Source organism: Choloepus didactylus, chromosome 9 (assembly GCF_015220235.1).
Source record: "Choloepus didactylus isolate mChoDid1 chromosome 9, mChoDid1.pri, whole genome shotgun sequence".
Classification (NCBI taxonomy): domain Eukaryota; kingdom Metazoa; phylum Chordata; class Mammalia; order Pilosa; family Megalonychidae; genus Choloepus; species Choloepus didactylus.
In genome coordinates, this window is record NC_051315.1 from 60,677,490 (window position 1) to 60,703,165 (window position 25,676).

The window sequence follows — 25,676 nt, forward strand, 5'->3', positions numbered from 1 at the left end:
CTTGATTAGTTTACTATAGTCCATTAAAAAGAGCCAGACCAGACCCAGACACTTGCTGATGCTCTGAGATGCATGCCCAGGGTTTGCTCCACAGAAAGCTGAGAGGACAAAACACATTGAGAGCAGCTGAGACATTTTGGAGAGAAACTAAGAGCTGACACTGATGCTGACCCTTGGAGATGTTTGGAGATGTTTGGAGATGCTAGCCCAGAGTTTGCTCCAGAGAAGCTAAGAGAGACAAGCCATTTTTTTTTAGAGAAAGCCATTTTGAAACCAGAACCCCAGAACAAAGGATTAGCAGATAACAGCCACATGCCTTCCCAGTTAACAGGTTTTCTGGATGCCATCAGCCATTCTTCAGGGGAGGTATCCTCTTTTGATGCCTTAATTTGGACACTTTTATGGCTTTAGAACCTTAAATTTTTACCCAAATAAATCCCTTTATAAAAGCCAATCCATTTGTGGTATTTTGCATGACAGCTCTACCAAACCAGAATGCTGTGTAAGACAATCTGAGTTGAATTTTCTGTTATCTTTAACCAAAAGTAACCTAATAGTTATGTATGAGTTCTGTTACCACCTGCAGTCTGAGGGCAAAATATTTGGTTTGACCTAAATTGGACCTGTCCAGACTGGCAGAAGAGAAAATAGTGGTGATTTCAGGTGGTGGAATTCAGGGAGAATAAAACTGACAACCATGAGATTGATTGGTTAATAAAATACACACAAAGAGGTGGAGAGTGGAAAGAGTAGGAGGGGTGGAGGTGGCTGAGATACTTGATGTGGATGAAGTCTGGGTTAATTGAAACAACGGCAGGGGAAGAGAGACAGTAGGACTGGTTAGTAATTAGGTCTTCCAAGTTTGTTAACCCATGTCACCTAGTAACAAAAACACTAATACTGTAACAATGAGAAGGATATGTGGCTTTAAATAAGGCTCTTACAGGATGGCTAGAACCACAAGACCACAAATACCTATGAAAGAGAAACACTTTAGCTTTGACAAAGAGCTAAAACATGGACTCCCAACTACCACCTCATTTTAATCTTCGGAAGGTCATACAATGGATCCCAATCCCTTGCACTTCAGGGTTTTAAAACAGGGTTTTTCCAAGTAACGTCCTTGGCAATTTTTTTTTTTACTGTGCTTTTATGATGATGACAATCTAAAAGTAAAATAAATAGGAGCACACTTGTAACTGCTCCCTGATTTCAGTGCCTGTGTTTGCTTTTACGATCATGTTGGCAACAAGCAGCACAGATATAACATATAAATGATGCCTCTGGAGTACACAACATATTGTAAAAAGATTCTGCAGTAGTCTGCATAGAGAAAAGTGGCAAAGGATCGAGAGGATACATAGCATACAATGGCACAGATGGGTTAAACTCAAAAAGAACCTGTGAGTGGTGGTCAGCACCTTGTTCATAATGAGAGCTGCAATTTAGTGTCAGTTAAACATCAGCTGTCACATTCTAATACTGTTATTTTGAATTTTATTGGCTTTGGGGTTGTATATGCACTTATTTTGATTTTGTAGTTCAATAAGAGCTCTGTGCACAGGAGATTATACCTTGGTTTGTGTTTGAAACAATTCAGTGAAATTATTTTTGGTCATCCCAGAGGTCTGTATGTTTTTTTCCCTTTAAACAGAATTTTAACATTTAGCATTTAAAATACTTTTCAAGATTGGGAAATACAGTATTAGAAGATTCTGTTCTAGAGAGTTCTACCCTTACTCCTCCCTCATAGTAGAAATACCCCAAGAAGGGCAGAATCATCTCAATACTCCTTGGTAGGCAATTCAGGGTAGAGGCAAAGGATTTGGACTCAATTGAATCCAGTCTTTGCCACGTATCTCTGGCTGATGTTTAACCTTGGTAATCTTAATTTCCTCAATAAAATGTTAATAAAAATATTTCAAATTATAGGTCTCTTAAAGGAGATGATTATGTAATAAATATGTAACAGTGCTGGCCACATGGTATGTACTTAGTAAATGTTAGCTGACAATACTATTATCATTAATCCAGTCTCTTCTTACAAATTCCAGAGGGCTTCATGAATGCCACAGGATCAAGCCTTCTACTGAGATGCTTCTTAGTGTAAATAGCATGCTATTTAAATAATCCCAGGTTCCCAAGAAAGTGAAAGACTAATTTACCAATGAAGTGGATTGTATAGTAGAAAGAACACTGAACAAAGAACAGAACAAATCTCAAGTTCAAGTCCTGGTTCAGCCACTTAATTACATGGATTTTTTGGGAAAGTCACTTTGCCTAAGTGTATAGGTTCATTTGTAAAATGGAGACAATTCCCAAGTTACAAGCTCTTACAAAGAACATTATAAACTACACAGTGCTTCACAAATGTAAAGCAAATTATTATTTAGTAAATTCCAGAAACACTTCTAAAGGGTACCCCTTAAAGCTTGAGAAGGATAAAAAAAAAAGTCACACAATGAAATTAATAAATAATTAGAACACCATCTCATCCCTCACCAAAGAAAAAAGAAGGGTACAATCATTCCTAATCAGACACATAATAAACAGTATACCAAGAAACTATATAAACTAAAAAATCAATACATTTAAGAGTGATTTAGAAAACTCCATGAATGATGATGCCACAGCAAGTTGCTTAAGAAGAACTGAGAATATTAATTATTAGTCATAATCTCCAAGGACCGTATCCTGTAGAGAAATCTTAATAATCTTCAATTTATAAATAGTCTTCCTTCTAGGATCATTTGTCAATTTTTAAGAGCTCAGAACCACATTTTCTATAGGAACAACATTTGAAATGGTGATTAAGATACCAGACTAGTCTACACATGCTTTTTAAATCCATAATGTGGATGAAAAGAAATGTGTTTGTTTATTTTAAATGGTCTTAGAAAACTGGCAAATTCCATTTTCCCAAACAGCTCAAACACTGCCAATCCACACTGCCTGGGGCAACTTGAATCTTATTTAATACAAAAATGATCTGATTAAATAATGATTCTTTTAAAACAACAAAACACATGACAAAACCTGTCACCCATCTCTTTGCCACAAGACAGCCTAAGGTTTGTCTATAAAGAAATGTTGTTCAGCTATAAAATGGAACTTGTGCACTAAAGTAAGTGTTGGCCCTTCAAGTAAGTCACTTTAAGAGACTACTGTTTACTCCAATAATAGCAAAGCATTTTTGAAATTCCATTTTCAGATAATGTCCTCAGAGCAAGCTACAGATTCTTTTTATAAACTCAATGGTGACAACCCCTTTATTTTAGGATTATATCCTTTGTTTCTAGAGTAAGTTGTTCTTGTTGCCATAAATGAATAGACTCCCAACATCACCAGCTTGGAAGGACAGTCATTCAGATGTAGCTTCTGGTATGTTCTGTTGTCCTTAGAACAGTCTTAAACAGTCATACCTCATAAATCAAGTTAACACAGTACACACTGTAATACCATAAATGATAGTATCCTTAGTGATATCCTTTATTTAAAATCCAAAATTATCTGGAAATATGAATTAAATGTTTTTAAAAAATGTTTTGTCTTGCCATTAAAATATCTATAGCAAAAAGAAAATATCCCAGGGAGAGGGATCCCTCTCATGATCACAACAAAAAACAGTATGAACTATCTAGGAACAAACTTAGCCAGAAATGTGCAGGACCACTACAAAGAACACTATACAACTCTACAGAAGGACATGGAAGACAATTTTAATAAAGAAGAAGACATAACATGGGCTCCTGGACCTGGAGATGCAATAATGTAAACTTACAAATTCTCACCAAAATCATCTATAAATGTAAAGAAATTCCAGTCAAAATTCCAAAAATATTTTGGGGAACCTGAACAAATAATTTTAAAGATGATGTGGAAGAATGAACATGCAGGAAATACTAGGAAATTATTGGGAGGAAAATGAGTGCTGTTGGTTGTGGTGGGGTAGGGACAGGGACTGGGTTTGTGTTTGTCTTTCCACATATTACAACACACTACAAACCAAGAGTAATTAAAATGCCATGGCTTAGGTGTCAGAATATACAGTCAAAACAATGAAACAGAATAGGAAGTCCACAAAGTAGCCAAAAAAACACACAAAAAAACCAAAAAAAAACTATATATCTATATATCTATATCTATATATCTATATGAATTCTGTTTGCAATAAAGTTAGATTTCACTCAATGGGTTAAGGTTTGCCTGTTCAATGGATGGTATTAAGAAAATGGACTACCATTTGGAAAAAATAAAAAGTTACATCCTTATACATCATTTTACACCAAAATGAATTCCAGATGAATTAAACTTTTAAATGTAAAAAATTATACCACAATAGGTCTAGAAAACATGTGGGTAAATGTTTAGTAAAAAGTGGGGTAGAAAGGACTCCTTTAAACATAATACTAAAGTGATAAACTGAAAAAAATGAGTAACAGATTGCTTATATAAAAATATATGGGAAATATGCTATTAAAGACTTGTGGAAATATCTACAAAATATTACAATGCATTAATATTAATATATAAGGAATGCCTAGAAAATAATTAGAAATGATTTCAATAGAAAATGGGCTAATGTCATGAATAAGCATTCACAAAGCAAATGCAAATGATCACTAAATATCTGAAAATGTTCACCACACTAATAATAAGAGAAATGTCTTTTGGGAATGCTTTTGACTGCAAATAATGGAACCTGGCTTAAAAAATAAGGAAATTTATTCTTCTCATAACTGGAAGTCAGAGGTTGGGAAAGTTCCAGGCCTGGTCTCATCTGCAATTCTATAATGTCATCAGGGACCCAGGTTCCCACCATTTCTACATCCTGCTTTTCGCAGCATCACCTTCATCCTAAGGCTGGTTCCCTGTGTCAGTCACAAAATGGCTGCAGCAGTTCCTGGCATTGCACTGCCATGGCAACATCCAGAGGAAGAACAGGACTATCTCTTTCCTATGTCTCTTTTTAGCAATGAAGAAACATTCTCAGAAGCTCCCAGCAGACTTGCTCTCATACTTCACTGGGCAGAATTGGGTAACAAACTACTCCCAAACCTATCTTTGGTGAGGGGATGGGACACTATAATTACCTTAGAAAAGAGGTTCTCAGAGTATGATGCATGGATTCCTGGGAACCTTTTAGATCCTTTCAAAGGCCTGATAGAGGTAAGAATTATTTTAATAATAATACTAACATGCTATTTGCCTTTTTCACTGTTGATATTTGCACTGATGGTTGACAAGCAACAGTGGGTACAATTGCTGGCACATTAGTCTGAATCAAGGTGGTCATTGTCTTCTTCACCACCATGCACTCACAGGGGAAAATAAAAGGAAAAAGAAAAAGCCAGATTCACTTAAGCATAATCTTGATGAAGCAGTAAAAATTGTTTTCATGGTACACCATTTTTACTTTGGCATTTTCTCAAAAATAAACAAAATAAGACTATCAGGAAAACAACTGACATTATTTGTAGCCACTGATAAAATTCAAGCTTTTAAGCAAAAATTAGAAGTTTGGGAAACCTGTACCCACTACTGTGAACTTAACAGCTTCTCCCTGTTGCCTTTCTAATCGCCGGTGTATCTGTGTGAGATCAGATTTTCTTCATATACATAAACCAGAACAACATATCACAGCAGACTTAGTGCAGAAACAGATACGAGAATCCGGCACCTTCTTTGAAGCTACACATTGGAAATTTGCAAAACTGTAGAACAATGCCACTCTACTCACTATTTTCTTTTGGAAATACTTTAATAAAAATTTGGTAATTTATGGTAATATGCATGGATCTATTATTTTTTTAAGTTGTTTTGTAAATATTTAAAATTTTTGTTAGGTTTAATTCCTAATATGGTAAAGATCAATAGATATGAACTACATAAACAAAAGCTCTTTGGCGAGTCTCTTTAATTTTTAAAGAGTGTCAAAGGGTCCTGAAACTAAAAGGTAGGAGAACTAATGCCTTAGATTAATTATCTGGGGTGACATGGATCTTGGAAAGTCCACCAATTTTAAAACAACAGTGAGATAATTTTCTCACTACCATTTTGGCAAAGGTGTGCAGAAATAGGCATGCTCACAAACTGTGAGGCTAGATTGAGCTGAGACCGTTCCTGAGGGAGGTTTGGCAACACATTAAAATTTTTAAAGAAAAAATGTGATGGAAAATTCTATTACTAGGAATATATCCTAAGAATATGATCAAAAGAATAATGATTTGTCACAGTCTTGTTTATACATTATTCTGAAAAACTACAGACCATCTAAAGAGTCATCTTTAGAGGACTAAGTAAATTACTGTACACATCCATATAAAGGAAAATTATGTAGCCACTTACAGGTGTTGATAAACAAGGCCTAAATTTATTGATATGGAAAGATGTCCATGATTTATTGAGTGGGAAAAAAGTACAAAATAGTACCTAAAAAAGAAATAGCGATGTGACAGCATGTTAAAGTTGGTGGACTGAGCTATCAGGGGAGGGGGGTCAGGGTATGATGGAATTCTGTGTATGGGGCTAGTATTGTTTTTGCAACTGTTCATATAACTTTGAATTTATTTCAAAATAAAAAAAAAAAAACACCCAAAATAGTACCTAAAGTATGATCTCAATTTTTAAAATATTTATATATACCAACAAATATACATCTGCATAGAAAAAGTCCAGAGGAATTTACAGAAGTTATTTCTGATTGAAAGGATCACAGGAGAACCTATATTTTCTTCCTAATATGTCTCACAATGTTCTTTTCTCTTTTTTTTCTTTTTAAGTAAACTCGAATTAGTAAGAAACAGAAAAGATAAAAATAGTTTTAAAATCACTAAGTATATTTAGACAACCCTTTTTAGGTTCTAAAGAATTGGGGTAGCTGGTGGTGGATACCTGAAACTATCAAACTACAACCCAGAACCCATGAATCTCGAAGACAGTTGTATAAAAATGTAGCTTATGAGGGGTGACAATGGGATTGGGAAAGCCATAAGGACCACACTCCACTTTGTCTAGTTTATGGATGGATGAGTAGAAAAATAGGGGAAGGAAACAGACAAAGGTACCCAGTGTTCTTTTTTACTTCACTTGCTCTTTTTCACTCTAATTATTATTCTTGTTATTTTTGTGTGTGTGCTAATGAAGGTGTCAGGGATTGATTTAGGTGATGAATGTACAACTATGTAATGGTACTGTAAACAATCGAAAGTACGATTTGTTTTGTATGACTGCGTGGTATGTGAATCTATCTCAATAAAATGAAGACAAAAAAAATAAAAAAAAATAAAATCACTAAGTATACAAATTCCATATAATATGCTAGGGTAGGAAGGAAAAAAAAAAACAGTCTGGGCAGTAAATGACAGTAATACTAGAAAGATTTCAAAATTTTTCTTGTTGCCATTCATTTACACGGAGGAAAGTATGCTGTTGAATATGCAAAAGTCTACTAACCAGACCCAGACAGGACATTGTAGTTGGCTGGAGTCCGGACCCAAACACCACAAGACCAAAGAAGTCTTTTTTAGTCTACTTAAAAGACCCAATTTTTTAGACCAGATTAAGAAGACTGTGGATGCTAAGGAAGGTGAGACAAAGAACCCTGAAAGAAAAAGAAATTATTAGAAAAGGAAGAGTCACAGGAGGAAGTAGGAAATAAACCCACAATAGGCTGCCAAATTCCAGTTATCCAGAAACTTCCAATTCACTAATTATGGCAAGTACATATATGTTGCTGTTTGCCATTATGGCCGCTCTCCTTTTCCATTTGGTAACTGTTTCTGATGTGCCAGAATCTTTTCATTTATGATACTTGTTAATCATCAGCCACAAACACAGATGGCACCAATCAGATCTGCCCAGCTTTGCATCCGCAGCTAGTTTCTGGGAAAGCTCGTGCACCCTCTGCTGGTCAGCACCACATCAGGACAAGAGCAACTGCCATCAAAGGAGAACTTCCCAAATCAGAGGGACACAGTTTATGTTATCTACATAGCTAATTTCAGTGAAGAATTTGGGAACCATTTCTTCAAACTGCCATGTGAAAGGGACAATTCCAGAAACAATGCTTTCCTTTGTTGCTTCTAAGAAAAATAATATAAAACTTAAATGTGGGCAGAATATATTCGATCAAAAGCATTTTAAATTCAAATGGTTCCATTTTATTACTTAAAAATAATTAAGTAAAGGTGTTCAGATGACTGCACACTTACATGACTATAAAGCTCCATTAGAATTTTACTACTGTTGAAAACTTGAAAATCACTGTAACAACTAAGATTGGTAAGGTTTTACAACTTACTAAGGGCTTTCACAATCATTTTCACACCTGATGCCTCAGAACAATACTATAATAGAGGAAGTCAGGACAAGCATTTTTTGTTATCACTATTTTACAGATGCGGGAGCCAAATGAAGCTCAAAGAGGTTACAGGAGTCACCTTGATGACACACCTAGAGCTCAGACTCCAAAGAGGCCTCCTGACTCCAAATTCTATGTTTTATTCAGTTCACTGGTCTACCTCAGTTGTTGATCTTATATGGAGTTTTTTTAGAGTTGGTATGCATTTTAGGCACAGATAAAATACCTTTAAAAATGTTTCTACATTTTAGCTGTTAAACCCTAAATCTCAGAGGCTTGCACAATGTGGCAGTCCTAAAATAACATGTCCAAAATAACATCAGTTTAACAGAGGGAAGTGGAAATCGTAAAGAGGCTACTGAAGACCAAATGCAGTTAACTTTAAAATTTCATTGTACATTATTTGGTACATTCATCACATTAATGAACCAACAGTATTACATTTATTATCAACTGAAGCCTACACCTTCTTCAGATTTCCTTAGTTTTAACCTAATGTCCTTTCTCTGTTCCTGTAGTCCATCTAGGGTACCATATTACATTTAGTCCTCATGTTTCCCTAAGGCTCCCCATGGTTCTGACAGTTTCTCAGACTTCCCTTGTTTTTGATGACCTTGACAGTTTTGAGGAGTACTGGTCAGGTATCCATAGAATGCTCCTCATCTGGGGTTCGTCTGATGTTTTCTCATGATTAGACTGGGGTTATGAGTTTTGGGGAGGAAGACCACAGAGGTCAAATGCCATTCTCATCACATGAAATCAAAGGTACATACTATCAACATGACTTATCATTTGCTGATGTTGACCTAGATCACCTAGCTGAGGGAGTGGTTTGTCAGGTTTCTTCACTGTAGTTATTTTGTTTTCCCCCTTTCCATACAGCACTTTTGGAAGGAAGTCACTGTGCACAGTTCAAACCTGAGTAGAGAATTTTGTCTATGAGGGCATAGTATCTATACAAATTATTTGGAATTCTCCTGCATTTATTTTCTTATTCAATCATTTATATCACTATGGACTCCCAGGTATTTATTCTATACTTTAGGGTAATTATTTTTTAGGGCAGTGAAACTATTCTATATGATACACAACACTTTGTAATTTTCCTTGTGTGAGAATGGCATGAGAATTTTACCTTTTGACCCCTACTATGATGCATTTTCACTGTACAACTCAGTTTCCTTGTTTCCTGCAAGATGTGTGTGCAGCTGTGAGTAGAGACAAGAGGCAGTACAGAAGACAGCAATGGTGGTGAGTGATCATTTAAACCATATGCCTTCATAATTTGGAAGTTCATAATCCAATACTACTTTATTTTCTTGCTCAAATTATTCTAGATTTGGTCATCAGGAGCTCTTTCAGTTGGCTCTTATATCCCTCTGATATATCCCAATCATTGTGTGTGTGGTTTTTTGTTGTTGTTATTGTTGTTTTTTGAGCACTTCCTCACTTTCTAGCATTACAAGAAACTCCCGGCTCATCTTGTATATTTCTCACCCCAGCCCTAGAATCAGCCATTTCTCCAAAGAGTGGAGAATGGCCTGGGTGTTGGATGTGCTCCTTACTACTGGGATGTCCTTGCTTCTAGGCCCTCTCATCTGGAAGAGCAAAGAAATTTATGCATGTATTCTAACTCAAGTACATATCTATAAAATGTTTCTATGTGTATCAATCTGTATTTTTATTAAGCTAAAGAAGTTCACACTGATGTCTCAAACTCTAATCCAGTAGCATATGGATCATTCTAGCCTTCCACTCTTGCTTGTCTATAACCTCCCACTATAACAGTAAGAAATCTGGGTCCCATTATCTGCCATCCATTTATTAATTGTTCAATTCTAGTATACATGTATAGTGGTTTCAGAATTGTTAACCCATATTCCCATGGGAACAACTCAACCAACTAGAGTACAATGCTTATGTGCAGTTCCTTTGGCCTTTACTCAGACTCCACTCATTTCCAAAGTTGTTTCATGCAATGGTAATCATTAGATTTTTTTTTTTTTTTTTTTGGTCACAGTTTGCATTCCATCCTAGGATCCCCTCACATCCTAAATATTTTATTTCCACTGGCATACTTTAAGGTTCACCCTTTGTGCTATACATTTGTATGGGCTTTGAAAATTACAAAGTGTCATGTATCATATAGAATAGTTTCACTGCCCTAAAAAATCCTGTGCTTCACCTAATCAACATTCTCCCTCAACCTCCTGATGCATTTTCCTAACAGGGAATGTACTTTATTTTCATTGCTTCTAATCCTTTCCCCTTACAATTTGCAAAACGTGTTCACATTCATAAACTCATGTGATTCTCACTTCAATCCTAAGTTTCCACTTAGCCAATGACTGAACCAAATTCAGAGAGAATAAGTGATTTGGTCAGGATCTCACTAAGTGGTGATGCTAGCATGAGAATTTTACCTTTTGATCCCTACTATGATGCATTTTCACTGTACAAGTCAGTTTCCTTGTTTCCTGCAAAGGGGTATGTGTGCAGCTGTGAGTAGAGACAAGAGGAAGTACAGAAGACAGCAATGGTGGTGAGTGATCATTTAAACCATATGCCTTCATAAATCTAACAGAAGCTTTTATACCAAAAATACTAGAAAGTGGTATTCCAATTCTGATAATTTGGTGAAACTAACATTCAAAAAATCTTTTTGCTATAAAATGCCCCATAAGGCAAAAGAAATTCATTTTTTAAATATCTTGTTAAAACCATTGCTGGGCCAACAAGAAAGAGAGAAAAACTCTCAAGAGACCAAAAATTAGCAAAAGTCCAGAAAGCTGAGTGAGCACTGAAACCAACAGCTGCCCCAAACCTACAATGTATAAAAGACAAAACACTTCACAAGGGCTTATCTAAATAAACTCAAGTTTGGTTTGACACTAGAAATTACAGGTATGTAATTCACCACTTTCTCAGATTGAAGGGGGAAAAATCATATGATTACTTCAGCAGATACAGAGAGAAGATTTGATAAAATTCAATACCCATTCATGATTAAAAACCAAATAAACAAAACTTTTAGCAAATGTGGAATGAATGAAGAGAATTTCGTTAATCTAATAAAGAGTAGTTGTCAAAAACCTACAATGTCATCCTTAACGGTGAAACATTAGGCATACTCCCTTTACAGATACGAATAAGACAAGGGTGTCCACTATCACTGGTTCTATTCAATTTTGCACTGGAGGTCCTAGCCAGCACAGTAAGAAAAGAAAGGGAAACAAAAGAGAAAAAGGTTGAGAAGGAGGTACCAAAACTGCCACAGTTTGCCGAGGATATGATTATCTACATAGGAAAACCCCAAAACGTACAAATGATAGTGGTTACCATTAAAAAGAAAGTTTGGCAAGGTTTCTGAATAATGTACAAAAAGAGTCAATTGCAGTTTTATATACTAGAAGAAAACAGAAAATCTAATTTAAAAATATGTCATTTATAACACCGACCAAAAATATATTTAGGAAGTAGCAAAATATGCAAATCCTTTAAGGAGAACATTATAAACTTCCTGGAAAGATATTAAAGGATCCAAATAAATGGAGAGATGTCATCTTCATAGATAGGATAATTTGGTATGGCAAAGAGATCAGTTCTGTTCAAATTGATCTAAAGATTTAATGTTATCCCAATCAGAATCTGAATAAGGTTTTTTTGTGTGGAAATTAAAGTGATTTTTAAACATACATGGAAGTGCAAATGGCCAAAAAGAAGCAAGACACTCCTGAAGAAAAGGAGTAAGGTGGAGGACTTGACTTCCTAGCTATCAAGCCTTAGAATAAAACTGTAGTGGTCTGGTATTCACCTGGGGATGGAAAAATGGAAGAATGAAAAAGAAAACAGAGCCTAGAAATGGATCCAAACATGTATCACAATGACATCACAATGAGATACAATTTTATACTCACTAGACTGGCAAAATTAAAAAGTCTGACAACTGACAGACATTTGTCAGACAACAAATACAGGCAAGGATATGACTGGGAGGGAAGACTTACATGCTGGTGGTGAGAGTATAAATTGATGCAATTACATAATAAGTCAATATGGTATTACCTAAAAAAGTTGAAGATAAATATATTCTAACCCAGTAATTCAACTCCTAGGTATAAAACTTGGGGTAACTCTTTGTGAACTTGATGAAGTCCAATTTATCTATTTTTTTCTTTTGCTGCTCATGCTTTTTGTATGTGTTTGTTTGAATGAATAAAATACTTTAATAAGAAAGAGAAATAGTTTGCAAACTACAATCAATCCCTTTAATTTAAATCTTTTGGAACTTTGTACATGCATGAATATACTACATGTTCAGACAGATATCACTGTAATATACACAGAAAAAAGGAAACATTTTTAGTTAAAAGCCTCAATAATTTCAAAATAAATTTCCAAAAGTGACTCTCACCTGGACTACTACAACTGCCTGCTAATCAGTCTCTTATTTCACTCTTGTTCCTAATGCTATACCCAACTATCACTCTAATGATTTTTCCGTCATATTACCATCACCCCCAGACTCTGGCCCCTGCCTACGTCTAGCACCTGGTTTTGCTCCTCTTTTCCCAGATGCTCCACTCAAAGAACTCTATCGTAATGTTCTGTAACACTCATGTTTATAATGCTAACGTGTACATTTAATCAAACCCAGGCATCATTTCTTTGGCATCACATCATGAGTATTTCCCTATTTCTAATTTGTTAGGGGGAATTTGGGGATGTCTATTTGTTGCTCTGTTTCACTATGATTTTACTTGATTCTCCTCTTTTCCTCATCCTTAATATCTACTCCATCAGAAGTCCTGTCAACTCTACTTCCAAAATATATTCTGAATCTGTTCACTTTTCTCCATCTTTCCTGCTACCACCTTAGTCCAAAACACTATCATCTCTCACCCAGACCAATACAATAGCCACCTCTCCTTGCTTCCATTCTTGCTCCTCTACAGTACGTTCTCCCCCCTATAGCCCTGATGATCTTATTATAACACAAATTAGATCATGATACCCCTCTTCTTCAAAGTCTCCTGTGGCTTTCCATCACAACAGAATAAAATCCAAAATTCTTTACCATGGCCTGTAAGCTGGACATGATTTGGACCTAGCCTATCTCTCCAACTTCATCTCTCTCATGCTCATTTAAGAGTCACATTGACCTTTTGGCAGTTTCAGAATACGCTAAGCAGGTTACTGCCTTGGAGACTTTGCACTCCCAACTCAGATCTTTGCAGATAGGCTCCTTTTCAACATTCAGGGTTCAGCTCAAAAGTCCACACCTGGAGAGGGATGGCCTGGCCACCCTGGCTAAATAAAGCAGGGCTCTCAACCACTCCCCAGCACATCACACTGTTTTATGTTCTTCAGAACACTTATCACTATGTGAAAGTCTTTTTTAAAAATGTATTTTATTGCCTGTCTCCCTCCACACATATTGGTCTGTCCTGTTCACTGCTATATACCCTATGCCAAAATAGTTTCCAGCACACTGTAGGTGAACAATGATTACATATTGGATGAATGATCGATCCCCTGTGGCCTTGGTTCAAATTTCTTTAATATCACTGAACAAATGTTTGAGTATTTTATATATTTAACAGCTATTCTATGTTTCTTTAAACAAAGTATATGAAAAAAATATGTTTTATTAACTTCTGAACTCATATTTCCTCTTCCTTTTCTTTAAAAATATCATGGCTAGGCTGGTTAAATATGCTGCAAACATTCACAGACACAGAAATCAATAATAATACTTAAAAGAACCAATATTTGCTCTATGCCCAACTAAGAGAATTAATTTTCAAATCCTAAGCTGGCACTGGAGATATCTATTTATGCCACTTCACTTCAACAAATGGTAATTATCTACTTTATACATAGAATTGTTGGGGATTTAAAATTTTAAAGTTATTTCTTCATATTAATATTGTGGTTTCCTACTGAATTAAAGAATAAGGGGGACTAAATCTGCATCTGTGCTAAAAGTACTTAGCTGCTGGTAATAAATCCTATACAAATAAACTGTTTATTCACTCAACACACATGTTGGGTTTCTGCCAGACTAGTTGGGGGGACAAATGACAGTTCTAATACAGTGCCACAACCAATGTAGGCAGAGTCACATGGAAGAAAAGAGAAGGTGACTGTTCTGGTTTGCTAATGCTGCCGGAACGCAAAACACCAGAAATGGATTGGCTTTTATAAAAGGGGGTTTATTTGGTTACACAGTTACAGTCTTAAGGCCATAAGATGTCCAAGGCAATGCACCAACAATCGGGTACCTTCACTGGAAGATGGCCAATGGCATCCAGAAAACCTCTGCCAGCTGGGAAGGCACGAGGCCAGCAACTGCTCCAAGTTCTGGTTTCAAAATGGCTTTCTCCCAGGATGTTCCTCTCTAGGCTTCAGCTCCTCAAAAATGTCACTCTTAGTTGCTTCTGGGGTGTTTGTCCTCTCTTAGCTTCTCTGGAGCAAAAGTCTGCTTTCAAAGGCCATCTCCAAAATGTCTCTGTTAGCTGAAGCTTCTCTCTCAGTTCCAGAGCATTCTTCAAGCTGCACTGAGTTCCTTCTGTTTGTCAGCTCATTTATTTGGCTCCAGTAATTTAATTCAGACTCACTCTGAATGGGCGGGCCAACACCTCCATGGAAATTATCCAATCAGAGTCATCACCCACAGCTGGGTGGGGCGCATCTCCTTGGAAACACTCAAAGAATTACAATCTAATTAACACTGATAGGTCTGCCCACACAAGATTACATCAAAGATAATGGCATTTAGGGGGACATAATACAATCAAACTGGCACATTCCACCCCCTGGACCCCAACATGACGTTATCTTTCCATACACAAAATACATTCATCCCATCACAATATCACAAAAACTTAAATCATTTCAGTAACAATAGTTAAATATAAGATCTCATTAAATCAGTTAGAGGTGTGGTCTGTCCAAAAGCAAAATTCCCCTGTAACTGTGGACCTGTAAACTTAGAACAAGTTATGTGCTTCCAATATACAAAGGAGGGACATTCATAGGATAAAGATTCCCGTTGCCATAAGGAGAAACTGAAAGGAAAACAGGGTTCACAGGACCAAGACAGTTCCTAAAACCTGCAGGACAAACTCCATTAGATTTCAAAGTCTGAGAGTCATTTACAGAATGACGTTACATCTTCAGGGCTTGAGACAGCAGGAGTCTAACCCTTCCTAAGGGCCTTTTTGGCAGCCCTTTCCTCTCCAAACACTGGGGTGAGTTCTCCAACATATCCACACATTGGGGAGACCACCTTCTTGGCCCTACTCTCCTCAAACATCGGGGCAGCACCTGGATTCCCTTCCATCTCCAGGGAACAAACTCAATCCCTTCAGAACAGTGGGGTGGCAGCCAGGCTCTCCCCAATTTCCTGGGAATGTGTTCCCTTTTTGGGATCTGGGGTGGCAAAACTCTTCCAGAGCATCGAGGCAGAATGCCCAACCTCAACCTCCAGGGCAAACTCACCCTTTCCATACATGTGGGCCACTCTGCTCTCCCAGCCCAAGGCCTCTTGATTCCAGACCTCAACCTCCATGGCTCTGCCTTTGAAGAAATTTTTCCTTCAGTTTGTTCCTTGTCTGTCTCCTCCAGTCCAGACCGGCAGCAGCTCTGTCTATAAAGATCTCGCAAAAATTCTGTTGGCTTCACATGAAGCACACAGGGGTCAAAGCCGTCAGACAATAGGACTTTCCACAAATCCTTTCTGCTTAACTCCTTTTCCAATCTTGGCTTGTACTGAAATGGTGGCTGGGTTCCATGTTTGGTTACATCCTCATGTTGAGCTGTAGCTTCTGGGATTCCACCCCATGGAAGCCCATAATTTTCTAAGCCATCAGCTTCTGGTTTCTTTGAACCCAAGAGTTCAGTTCTAAGTTTATCTCTCTCTGCTCGCATTTTACTATAAGCTGCAAGGAGAAGCCAGGGTACACCCTCCATACATAGTCTGGAGATCTCCTCAGCTAAGTATTCCAGATTGTCGCTTTCAAATTCTTCCTTCCTTCTGACACCAGGACTCAATTTTGCCAAATTCTCTGCCACTTTAAAACAAGGATCACCTTTCTTCCAGTTTGCAACAACACATTCATCATTTCTGTTCAAGGCCTCGTCAGAAGTATCTTTAGAGTCCATATTTCCACAAACAGTCTCTTCAGAGCAGTTTAGGCCTTTTCTATCAAGCTCCTCACAGTTCTTCCAGAATCTTCCCCTTATCCATTTAAAAAGCCGTTCCAACATGTTTGGTATTTGCAAACTCAGCAGCACCAGCACCCCACTCCTGGTACCAAAATCTGTTCTAGTTTGCTAATGCTGCCGGAATGGAAAACACCAGAAATGGATTGGCTTTTATGAAGGGGGTATATTTGGTTACACAGTTACAGTCTTAAGGCCATAAAGTGTCCAAGGTAACACATCAACAACTGGGTACCTTCACTGGCGGATGGCCCATGGCATCTGGAAACCCTCTGTTAGCTGGGAAGGCACGTGGCTGGCATCTGCTCCAAGTCCTGGTTTCAAAATGGCTTTCTCCCAGGACATTCCTCTCCAGGCTGCAGTTCCTCAAAAATGTCACTCTTAGTTGCACTTGGGATATTTGTCCTCTCTCAGCTTCTCCAGAGCAAGAGTCTGCTTTCAATAGTCATCTTCAAACTGTTTCTCATCTGCGGCTCCTGAGAAAATTCTTTGAATTTTATTGCTTATATAGCTTTTTTTTCCTGAATATTTGGATGTTATAGCTATGTAAATATACAACAAAAGTGGTTTTCCCCCCGTTTTATATTTGATCATATTCAACATAATGAAAATATTTTAAGTTAACAAAGGAGGATCCTGAGTACCTATTCAGTTTTGAGAAATAATATTCAATATTACTATGGATGACTGGGAGCCACTGAAAGATATTAATAGAAAAATGACAAATATGTGTTCAAAAAAACAAAAAAAAACCACTCTGGCAGCAGTGGAGGGAGAGGGTGAGGACTCAGAATTCAAAGGACCCAAGTAAGGAAGAAAGAGCAGTTAGGAAGATACTAATATAATAATCTGATAAAATGGTGAGGCTTTAAACCACTCAAGTGAAATAAAGATGCCACCTATAAGAAAACCCAAAAGACTTGGTTGTGGGTGAGGGAAAGGAGGGCATCTAGGAAGACTCTCCCTTGGGTTACCAGGTTGTGAGATAAAGACTACAGGAACACAAGCAAGTGGGGGTGAGGGGAAGAAGAAAAGTGAGGTATGATGATTTCAATTCAGTACTGATTTGAATTTCATTTCAACCAAAGAAAATCCAGTTAGTTTTTCTGGGTACCAGTTTTTTCAGTGCAGCTGCATTCATAAATTACCAAATCAACTATTCTAGCATTCTCTAAAAATATATAAATCACTCCACAGTATGTTGTAAATAAGTCATGAAAATTCAGCAAAAAAGCAGACCCAGAAGGAAATTCAGCAAAGTTAAAAAGTGAGATGACAATTTTTTTCCTAAACACTTAAACTGTGACTCAAAGCACTCACCCAGTACTGTACTTTTTGTTCTGCTAGTCGGATGCCATCACTCAAACTTTCATTGAGCACCATGACAAGAGGTAGCATGCCAAGTCCACGTGGGAGACGCAAAGACACTACCCTCAAGGGTCTTACAGCAAAACAATAGCCACATCTGGGGCGAGACCACTGCAAATTTAGCGTACTGGGAATTTTGAACCCACGGGCTGGACTGGTTAACAAAGTGTAAGTTATCTTTTACTTAGGCAGTATAATAATTTAAACATTTAGTATTTTAATTCCCTATATGCAAAAAACGGAGGCGAAAGAAAGGAAAATGCAGTGATTATCGCAAAACCAGCCTATGTCTCAGCAGGCCACTAAAGGGAGAGGAAGTGGGGAGAATGGTGGTGGAGGAGCTCTGGGAAGGAGTAATTCAATCCTAGAGTGGTAGGAAAGGCTGACTTTCCCACCACTAACTCAATATAAAAGCAATGTTTATAGACTCAAAACGTATAACCGTCAACTTTATCCACATCGTCCAAGGTGCGGCTCAAGGGAGGGCCGCAGAGCGTACCTTTAGCACCGAGAACAATCTGGGGGTCGCACTCGACACAGCGCCCCTCCTGTCACCGGGCCACGACCTCCTTGAGTGAGTATCGGGGGATGAGGTCGTGAGGAGGGCCCTGGGCGTTGAGGGGCAGACCGCTGAGAGCACAGAGCGCACAGGAAATAGGAACAGGAGACCATAGCACTGTGCCCCTAAACCCCAGCCCAGCGCCCCGCATGCAGACCCGGAAAGACACCCAGAGGAGTGCAACAGCGCAGCCTCAGTTCAGCCGGAGGAGGTGGGGCTAAGAGGCCTAGAGGGGTGTAGGAGGCGGGGCCGGAGCGACACCTCGCTCCTCGCCGCTTGGTGGGAATTGTAGTTTGGCGAAAACGCTAGGCTTCTTCAGCGGCACTGGGAACTACATTTCCCGGTGAAGGTGCGGCTCTCGCAGACCGAGGAATACGGAGGGCGTCGCATTGTCCGCAACGGGGTCTGGAGCTGGCGAGGGTTTGAAGCCGCAGGAGGGGGAGGCCAGGAAGGGGGTGCCTTTTCCATCTCTCTTTGCTCTCGGGCCGCCGCCGTGCTGCAGACGCGGGGTCGGCACCGGCTGTTTTTTTTCCTCGCCCCGCCGCCGTGCATTCCCCGTCCGCTCCCGGTGTCAGCTTTTCCTGGGCCTGGCGAGAAACTGGGGGTTCGAGGTTCTGAGTAGCGGCCACTGCCCCGCGTGGGAGTAAGAGGCGCGGCCCCCTCCAGCCCCGCCCGCGCCTCCATGGGCCGGACCCGGAAGCCCAATGTGTGCCGCCAGCTGAGCCGCCGGGCGCTGGGTTTCTTCTCGCGCGACGCGGGCGTGGTGCAGAGGACGAACCTGGGCATCCTGCGGGTGCTTGTGTGCCAGGTGACTGCAGACCCGCAGCGGGAAGAGGGGCAGCGGAGCGCCTGGCTATCCCTACTTCTTTGGAGTGCAGTTTTTAGGCACTGAAGCTTTCTTTAATAGGGTCACATGTGGTGGGGAGAGGGATACTCGCGTTGAACCTGGGGATTAGTAAATAGCTATTTATAGGGCTGGCACATGCTTTTACTTTTAAGCTTATATCTTTCTTCAAACAATTTTTAAAAGTTATCGCCCCGCTAAAAGCAAAATGTGAGGGCAGGGTGAGGAAGAATTGAAAATACTGCACGTGAAATTACTTTGTAAACTGCAAATTTATTCAACTTAAAATTGAGTCCTTTCCTAAATCGTAAATCATTGTGTTTTTCAGGCAAGTACTAAGTTTAAGAATGTTTGGACAACTCATTCCAAGTCACCTATTGCTTATGAGAGAGGAAGGATATATTTTGACAATTATCGGTGCTGTGTCAGCAGGTAACTTTTTAGTGAAAATTTTTACTATGATTTACTTCACTGTTAATCTTAACTCTGATTTTTATAGAACCGCTTGCCTGCATTAGTGTTTAGTGAAATAGAAGGGAATGGAAAAATGGGTCCAAAATAAGACTAAGGAATAAAATGAACGTAATTTAAAAATCTTGTTAAATTTAAAGATCTGAGCTGTATCATTGTAAATTCTGGTTTAAAGCAGCATTACTTATAGTGTAACCAAAACGATAGATGGCCCAGAATGCAATTTTTTTTTGTTCTGCTTAAAAGATACCAGAGCAGGAGAGCCAGGTAACAAATAATTAGATGCTGCCTTGGAGAAGAATTTCTGTATTTGTTTTGGAAAAATCTGCTTTAAGAGAAACTTTTCAAACCTGCTAAAAAATAGAGTACAGTGAACCCCCATATTTCCATCATTTAGATTAGAAAACTGTCAAGATTTTGCCACACTTGTTTTATCTATCATTTCTGCATCCCTCCCCACCTTTTCTTTTACCTCTTTGCTAAGTATTTAAAGCAAGTTCTAAGAATCCTGCCATACTTCAGTTTGCACCCCCAAAAAGTATGGACAATTTTTTTTAGCAGTTTCATTGAGATATAATTCACATACCATACAATTCACCCATTTAAAGTGAACAATTCAGTGTTTTTTAGTATATTAACAGATATATACAGTCGTCACTATAGTTGCTTTTAGAACATTTTCATCTCCTCAAAAAGAAACCCCATACCCTTGAGGTATCATTTTAATACACTGTTGGAGATTGAATCATGTCCCTCTCAAAAGGCATGCTAAAGTTGTAACCCCTGGCCTTGTAGATCTGAACCTATTTGTAAATAGGACTTGTGAAGATGCTATTGGCTAAGGTGTGCCCAAACTGAATAGAAAGGAAATTGGACACATAAAAAGAATCCATAGGGAGCAGCCAGAAGCTGGAAGTCAGTGGAACCCAGAAGAGAAAGGAGAAGATGCTTCTATATGCGTTGTCATGTGACGGAGAAGCCAAGGGATCCCAAAAATTGTCTTATACCCTCTGAAACTGTGAGCCAATAAATTCTTGTTGCTAAGCAAACATTGTATATGTTATTTGTTTTAGCAGCTGGGAATTAATACATATCTACAGCAATCCCAGCTCTAAGCAACCACTAGTCTGTTTTCTGTCTCTTTATATTTGCCTTTTTTGGACATTTCATATGAATGGAATCATATAAAATGTGGTCTTTTTGACTGGCTTCTCTCACTTAGCATACCTTGTAATTTTTTTTTGTTGGAAACCAAACATTTCAGATAATATATTGTAGCAATTCTGGCACTGTCTACTCCCCCACCCCCACGCCCACCCTCGGGGCTTGTTGTTATTTGCTTATATTTTTGTTGGTAGCTGAGAGAGGGGATGGAGGGAGGAGGCCCTGGTTCAAACACCACGGATTCTTGCTGTTATTACTGAGTTCTTATAGATTTTCTTGAATAAGTGTTTCTTCATTTGCTGTAAGTCCCCAGAACAATTTTCACAGATGTTAAATGTTTTTCCTTTCATAAATTTTGCCAGTTTCATTGGGGAGTGTGTCCGCACAGCTTCTCATGCTGTCATGCAAGAAGCAGAAACCTGGACATTGTCTTTATATGACCATAATGTCACTATCACACCTAGCAAAATTAGCAGTAATTCTTTGGTATTGTTTAATGACCAGTTCATAACTTTTGTAATTTGGAGTTACCTCCTTTAATTTTAAAAACTTTTAAATCAGAGTAAGTGGTATTGATTGGTGATCTAATGGTAATAGTCTGGGAGTTCTTTAACATGCCATCCACAGTATTTTACCTTCAGATTAGAATCACATATGAGGTTGCATTTGTTTTATGAAAGTTTTTAATCAGCAAAAGAGTATCAAATGTGAATGAAATTGTCACTCCGAATTTGTGTCTTTCAACAGTAGTTTTATTTCCAAAGCTTATCAGTTTAAAAAATTTAGACAGCTATGGTTGCATGTCAGTGTTAATCAGAGGAGTATATATTAAAAAGATATTCTTTTTAATCTGAAATAGATTAAAAATGTAGTGGTCAGTACTGGCAGAAGTATGAATGTGTCCAATCTTTCTGAAAGGTAATTTGGGTGTAAAAAAAAACTTGAAAGGATATTTTAATTTTTTATCCACTAATTTTCATTCTAAAATGTTGGAAGGAGAAAAGTTTATGAACTCCGTGGAATTCAATAGAGATTCATACTAAATGTTCAGGCATAAAGGAAGAATTCAATATGATCTAGCTTTGAAAAAAGTATAGGTGTGTGTACATAAAGAAAAACTAGAAGGAAATGCACCAAAGTGTTAATAATGGTTATTTTTGGTAGTTTTATACTATTATAGATTATTTTAATTGTATCATACTTATCAGGTGGGTTTTTTCCCCTATGAATGTATATTATGAATTATATGATCAAAAAATGTTAACATTTAGTTAAGAAATATAGAAAATTATATTTTGGTATTTCATTTCTCTGAATAGAAAAAAATCAGTCAAGGGACTCAAATGAATACCTCTATACCAATGTTCATAGCAGCATTATTCACAATAGCCAAAAGATGAAAACAACCCAAATGTCCATTGACAGATTAATGGATAAACAAAATGTGGTATGGCCATACAATGGTGTCGTGTTCAGCCATAAAAAGGAATGAAGTTCTGATACATGCTACAACATGGGTGAACCTTGAAGATGTGCTGAGAGAAATAAGCCAGACACAAAAGGACAAATATTGTATGATTCCTTTTATGTGAAATATCTAGAATAAGAAAATTCATAGAGACAGAAAGAAGACTAGAGATTATAAAGGGCTAGAAGAAGGGGAATGGGCAGTAATTGCTTAAAGGGTAAAAAGTTTCGTTATGGGTGATAGAAAGTATTGGTAATAGGTGATGGTAGCACAACATTGTAAAAATAGTGCCACTGAGTTGTACACTTAAAAAATGGTTAAAATGGCAAAATTTTTGTTACAACAGTTTTAAAAAGGTAAAAAAAAATTACCCAAACCTGGGTAAACACAGGCTCACTTATCCAATAATCATTGATTTTCCTTTTTTATTCCTAGCATTGCATCAGAGCCAAGAAAACTTTATGAAATGCCAAAATGTTCAAAATCAGAAAAAATAGAAGATGCTTTATTATGGGAATGCCCCATGGTAAGTTTTATTTCTAGAGCATTTGTTTCTAAGCATTTTTAGCCTAGAAGAACTAGTTATTGTTAACCCTGTATAAAGGAATAAAACCTAAATATCACAGTGATTCTCGAATCTTTAAAGAAATTAAGAATAGAGTGTATCTTTTGATTATCATATTTCCTCATGAAATAATCTCTATCTTAAAGAATTACATTTTAATGTTATGAATGTATTTTGAACTTTAGATACTATTGTTGAATCTTGAAAACTAGAAAAAGTTATAAACTGATTAAAGATTTTGTAAGCATTATAAACTAGTTTATAATTATTCTTAGTGTTTAAGAGACCATTCTACTTAATATAGTAAAACAATAATAAAGAATTTATTTAGGGCAACAATTATGTTACATGGCTCTTTGAAAGTGGATTCTTATGAGTTTCCTCCATGAATCTTATTAGGAAAAATAGGGTAAATTCATTCCAGACCAGCATTGCCCCAGTGTATAATTTTCAGAACACTTTTTTATAGGATATTAACAGATACATAGTTGTCAGAGTAGGGAGGACTCAAGGGACTGTGAAAATTAAGTTTGTGACATGCTGAGTTTAAAAGATCAAATAAGTTTATTTATAGAATTACTTTTCTGAGCTTTTAATGCACTAATATGCATATTGATTGTCAAACCATCTTTCCTAAACTAATTTTTTGATCATAGAAATTCCCTTTTTTGAGGAGTATTTCTCAATATTTATTTTCCATGGGATCAGTTTTCTAACAGATGCACTCAGGAAATGCTGTCACAAATTGATCAGGACCTTGATTCTGGCTGGCTGTTCTTTAGAAAAAACAGAACTCATAATATGTGACCAAAAAAATGGTTAAGGGATAAGAGGCTATACTCTGAAATTACTTTTAAGATTGTTTTTTTTTTAAAAGCTGTTGTTTTTACATGCAGTTATAGTTGTCTGGAGCTGCTGCTTTCTTTTTCTTTGGATGCTTATTCTCATTTCATAGAAGGCTCCTTTGAAAAATTAGAAAGCTTGAAATCTTTGTTTTCTTAAGTAATCCCTTACTGAGAGCTACAAGTAGTTGTTGGAACTCCAGCAATTTAAACCTTTTAATTTATTTTCATTGGGGGAAAAATGACAGATTTCTTAATTGAGAAAAGTTTTGAAAACATCATTACAAAGCACAAGAAATTTAGAGCAATTTTGCAAAAATAGGATTTCTAGTCATCTTATTCCTATTCTTAACCTCTCTTTAAACATTTTGTTCTCATTTACAGTGCAGTAAGATTTTCCTAAGAAAAACTAAGATGCATATTGTATTGTTAACATACTGATGTGAAACTGCTTTTAAATCAGCACCCTTCTTTTCCATAATAATGCATGAAATACAGCTGTTGCTTTAAGAAAATACTTGAAGTGTCTTATATATGCAGCTTTAAATTCTTCTTTTTCTTGTTAATAAGGAAAGCTATAACATACATTTTTTAAAAACTTTAAATGTCTATGAAAATATTCATAAGTCATCATAGAATAAAAGTATGTGTATCGTTGCTTGTGAATTCAGTGTAAGCCCTCTAGTAGTTATTAAAAAAAAAAAAAAAAGCACCTTGTTTTTTGCCCTGACTTTTGAAAGGAAAGATGAATCTTCAGGAGCATTTATAAAATTACTACACCTTCATTCTTTTCTATTCCCTTTCAGCCTAAGCAAATACTAGATTAACTTCAACTTCTCTATTTTCAGCTTTCCTCTTAGAACTACCCTTTTATTCTACAAATCAGAGTACTCTCTGCTTCTCCTTGTCCTCCTGCATTCAACTTCTGCCTCGTATTATAGCTTCTCAGTGACAGCTTATCCAATCAGCTATCATCCTCTTCCTTTTCTGGGGTAATTATTTGGCGACATAGATCATCTGTAAAATAAGTTCCATCTTCTGTTCTTCTTTGGCTGCCTTGATTCTGGATTCTACCTTTTCATTTGAGGTCAGAGTTGAATCACAGTAAATAATTGGGTAATTTGCAGTGTTGCCATTTTGGCTTCCATCAGAAGAAAAATGAGTCCTGATGTAAAGAGAAAAGGGAACATGAAACTTCATTCTAGCAGTTGACTTTTTTTTCCTCCCAAACAACAGAAATTTATTGTCTCACAGTTCTAGAGCCTGGAAGCCTGAAACCAAGGTGTTGCAGGCCCATGCTGCAGTCCTTGGCATTCCTTGGCTTGTAGATATGTCACTGTTACCAGTCTTCATGTTCACGTGGCCTTCTCCCCAGTGTCTGTCTGTGTCTCTTCTTGCCTTCTCATAAGGACAGTAGTCCTGTTGGATTAAAGACTTACCCTGCTCTAGTATGACCTCATTTTAACTTGACTATTTCCATCTAGCAGGTGACTCTTCGTTGCCATGCTTTTATTCATGGTGTAAAGAGTTGATTTGTTAGCAGCAGCAGCATTATTAATGCTTCTGCAACTACTGTTATTATTATGCCTGGCTAACGTTTGTTAAGTGTTTCATATTAAATTAATACTGATAAAAACTAAAAAGATAGTAAATTAGTTCAGGCACTGTTTCAGTATTTTATAGGAATAAAGTCATTTAATAAATTAATGATCAAAATAATTGCCAACAATTTTATCTTTCCTTGTCTTAATTCTCTATTTGTACATTGACTATTTCCTCTTTTGTTTACTTATATGGCTATTTAAGT

General features: G+C 37.3%; 2 protein-coding genes across 6 annotated transcripts in view; one reads left to right on the forward strand and one right to left on the reverse strand.

The window, feature by feature from the left end:
- Positions 1-18,695, reverse strand: part of METTL8 (methyltransferase like 8) — an 88,266-nt gene extending 69,571 nt beyond the window's left edge. The window contains exon 1 of the mRNA XM_037849949.1: positions 18,456-18,695. The gene's annotated coding sequence lies outside the window, so the exon portion shown is untranslated. The remainder of the gene's footprint in view (positions 1-18,455) is intronic.
- A 64-nt stretch (positions 18,696-18,759) lies between these two features.
- DCAF17 (DDB1 and CUL4 associated factor 17) overlaps positions 18,760-25,676 on the forward strand; it is an 87,541-nt gene continuing 80,624 nt past the window's right edge. For 4 of the 5 annotated variants that reach the window (XR_005218831.1, XM_037849887.1, XM_037849886.1 and 1 more), the window contains exons 1-3: positions 18,761-19,323; positions 19,688-19,791; positions 22,898-22,988. Coding sequence is in view for 4 of the 5 variants with exons in the window: in XM_037849887.1 (XP_037705815.1) it covers positions 19,198-19,323; positions 19,688-19,791; positions 22,898-22,988 (321 nt within the window). In the remaining variant the exon portion in view is untranslated. Of the gene's footprint in view, positions 19,324-19,687; positions 19,792-22,897; positions 22,989-25,676 lie in introns of all 5 variants that reach the window. The other variant, XM_037849889.1, reaches the window with a different exon arrangement.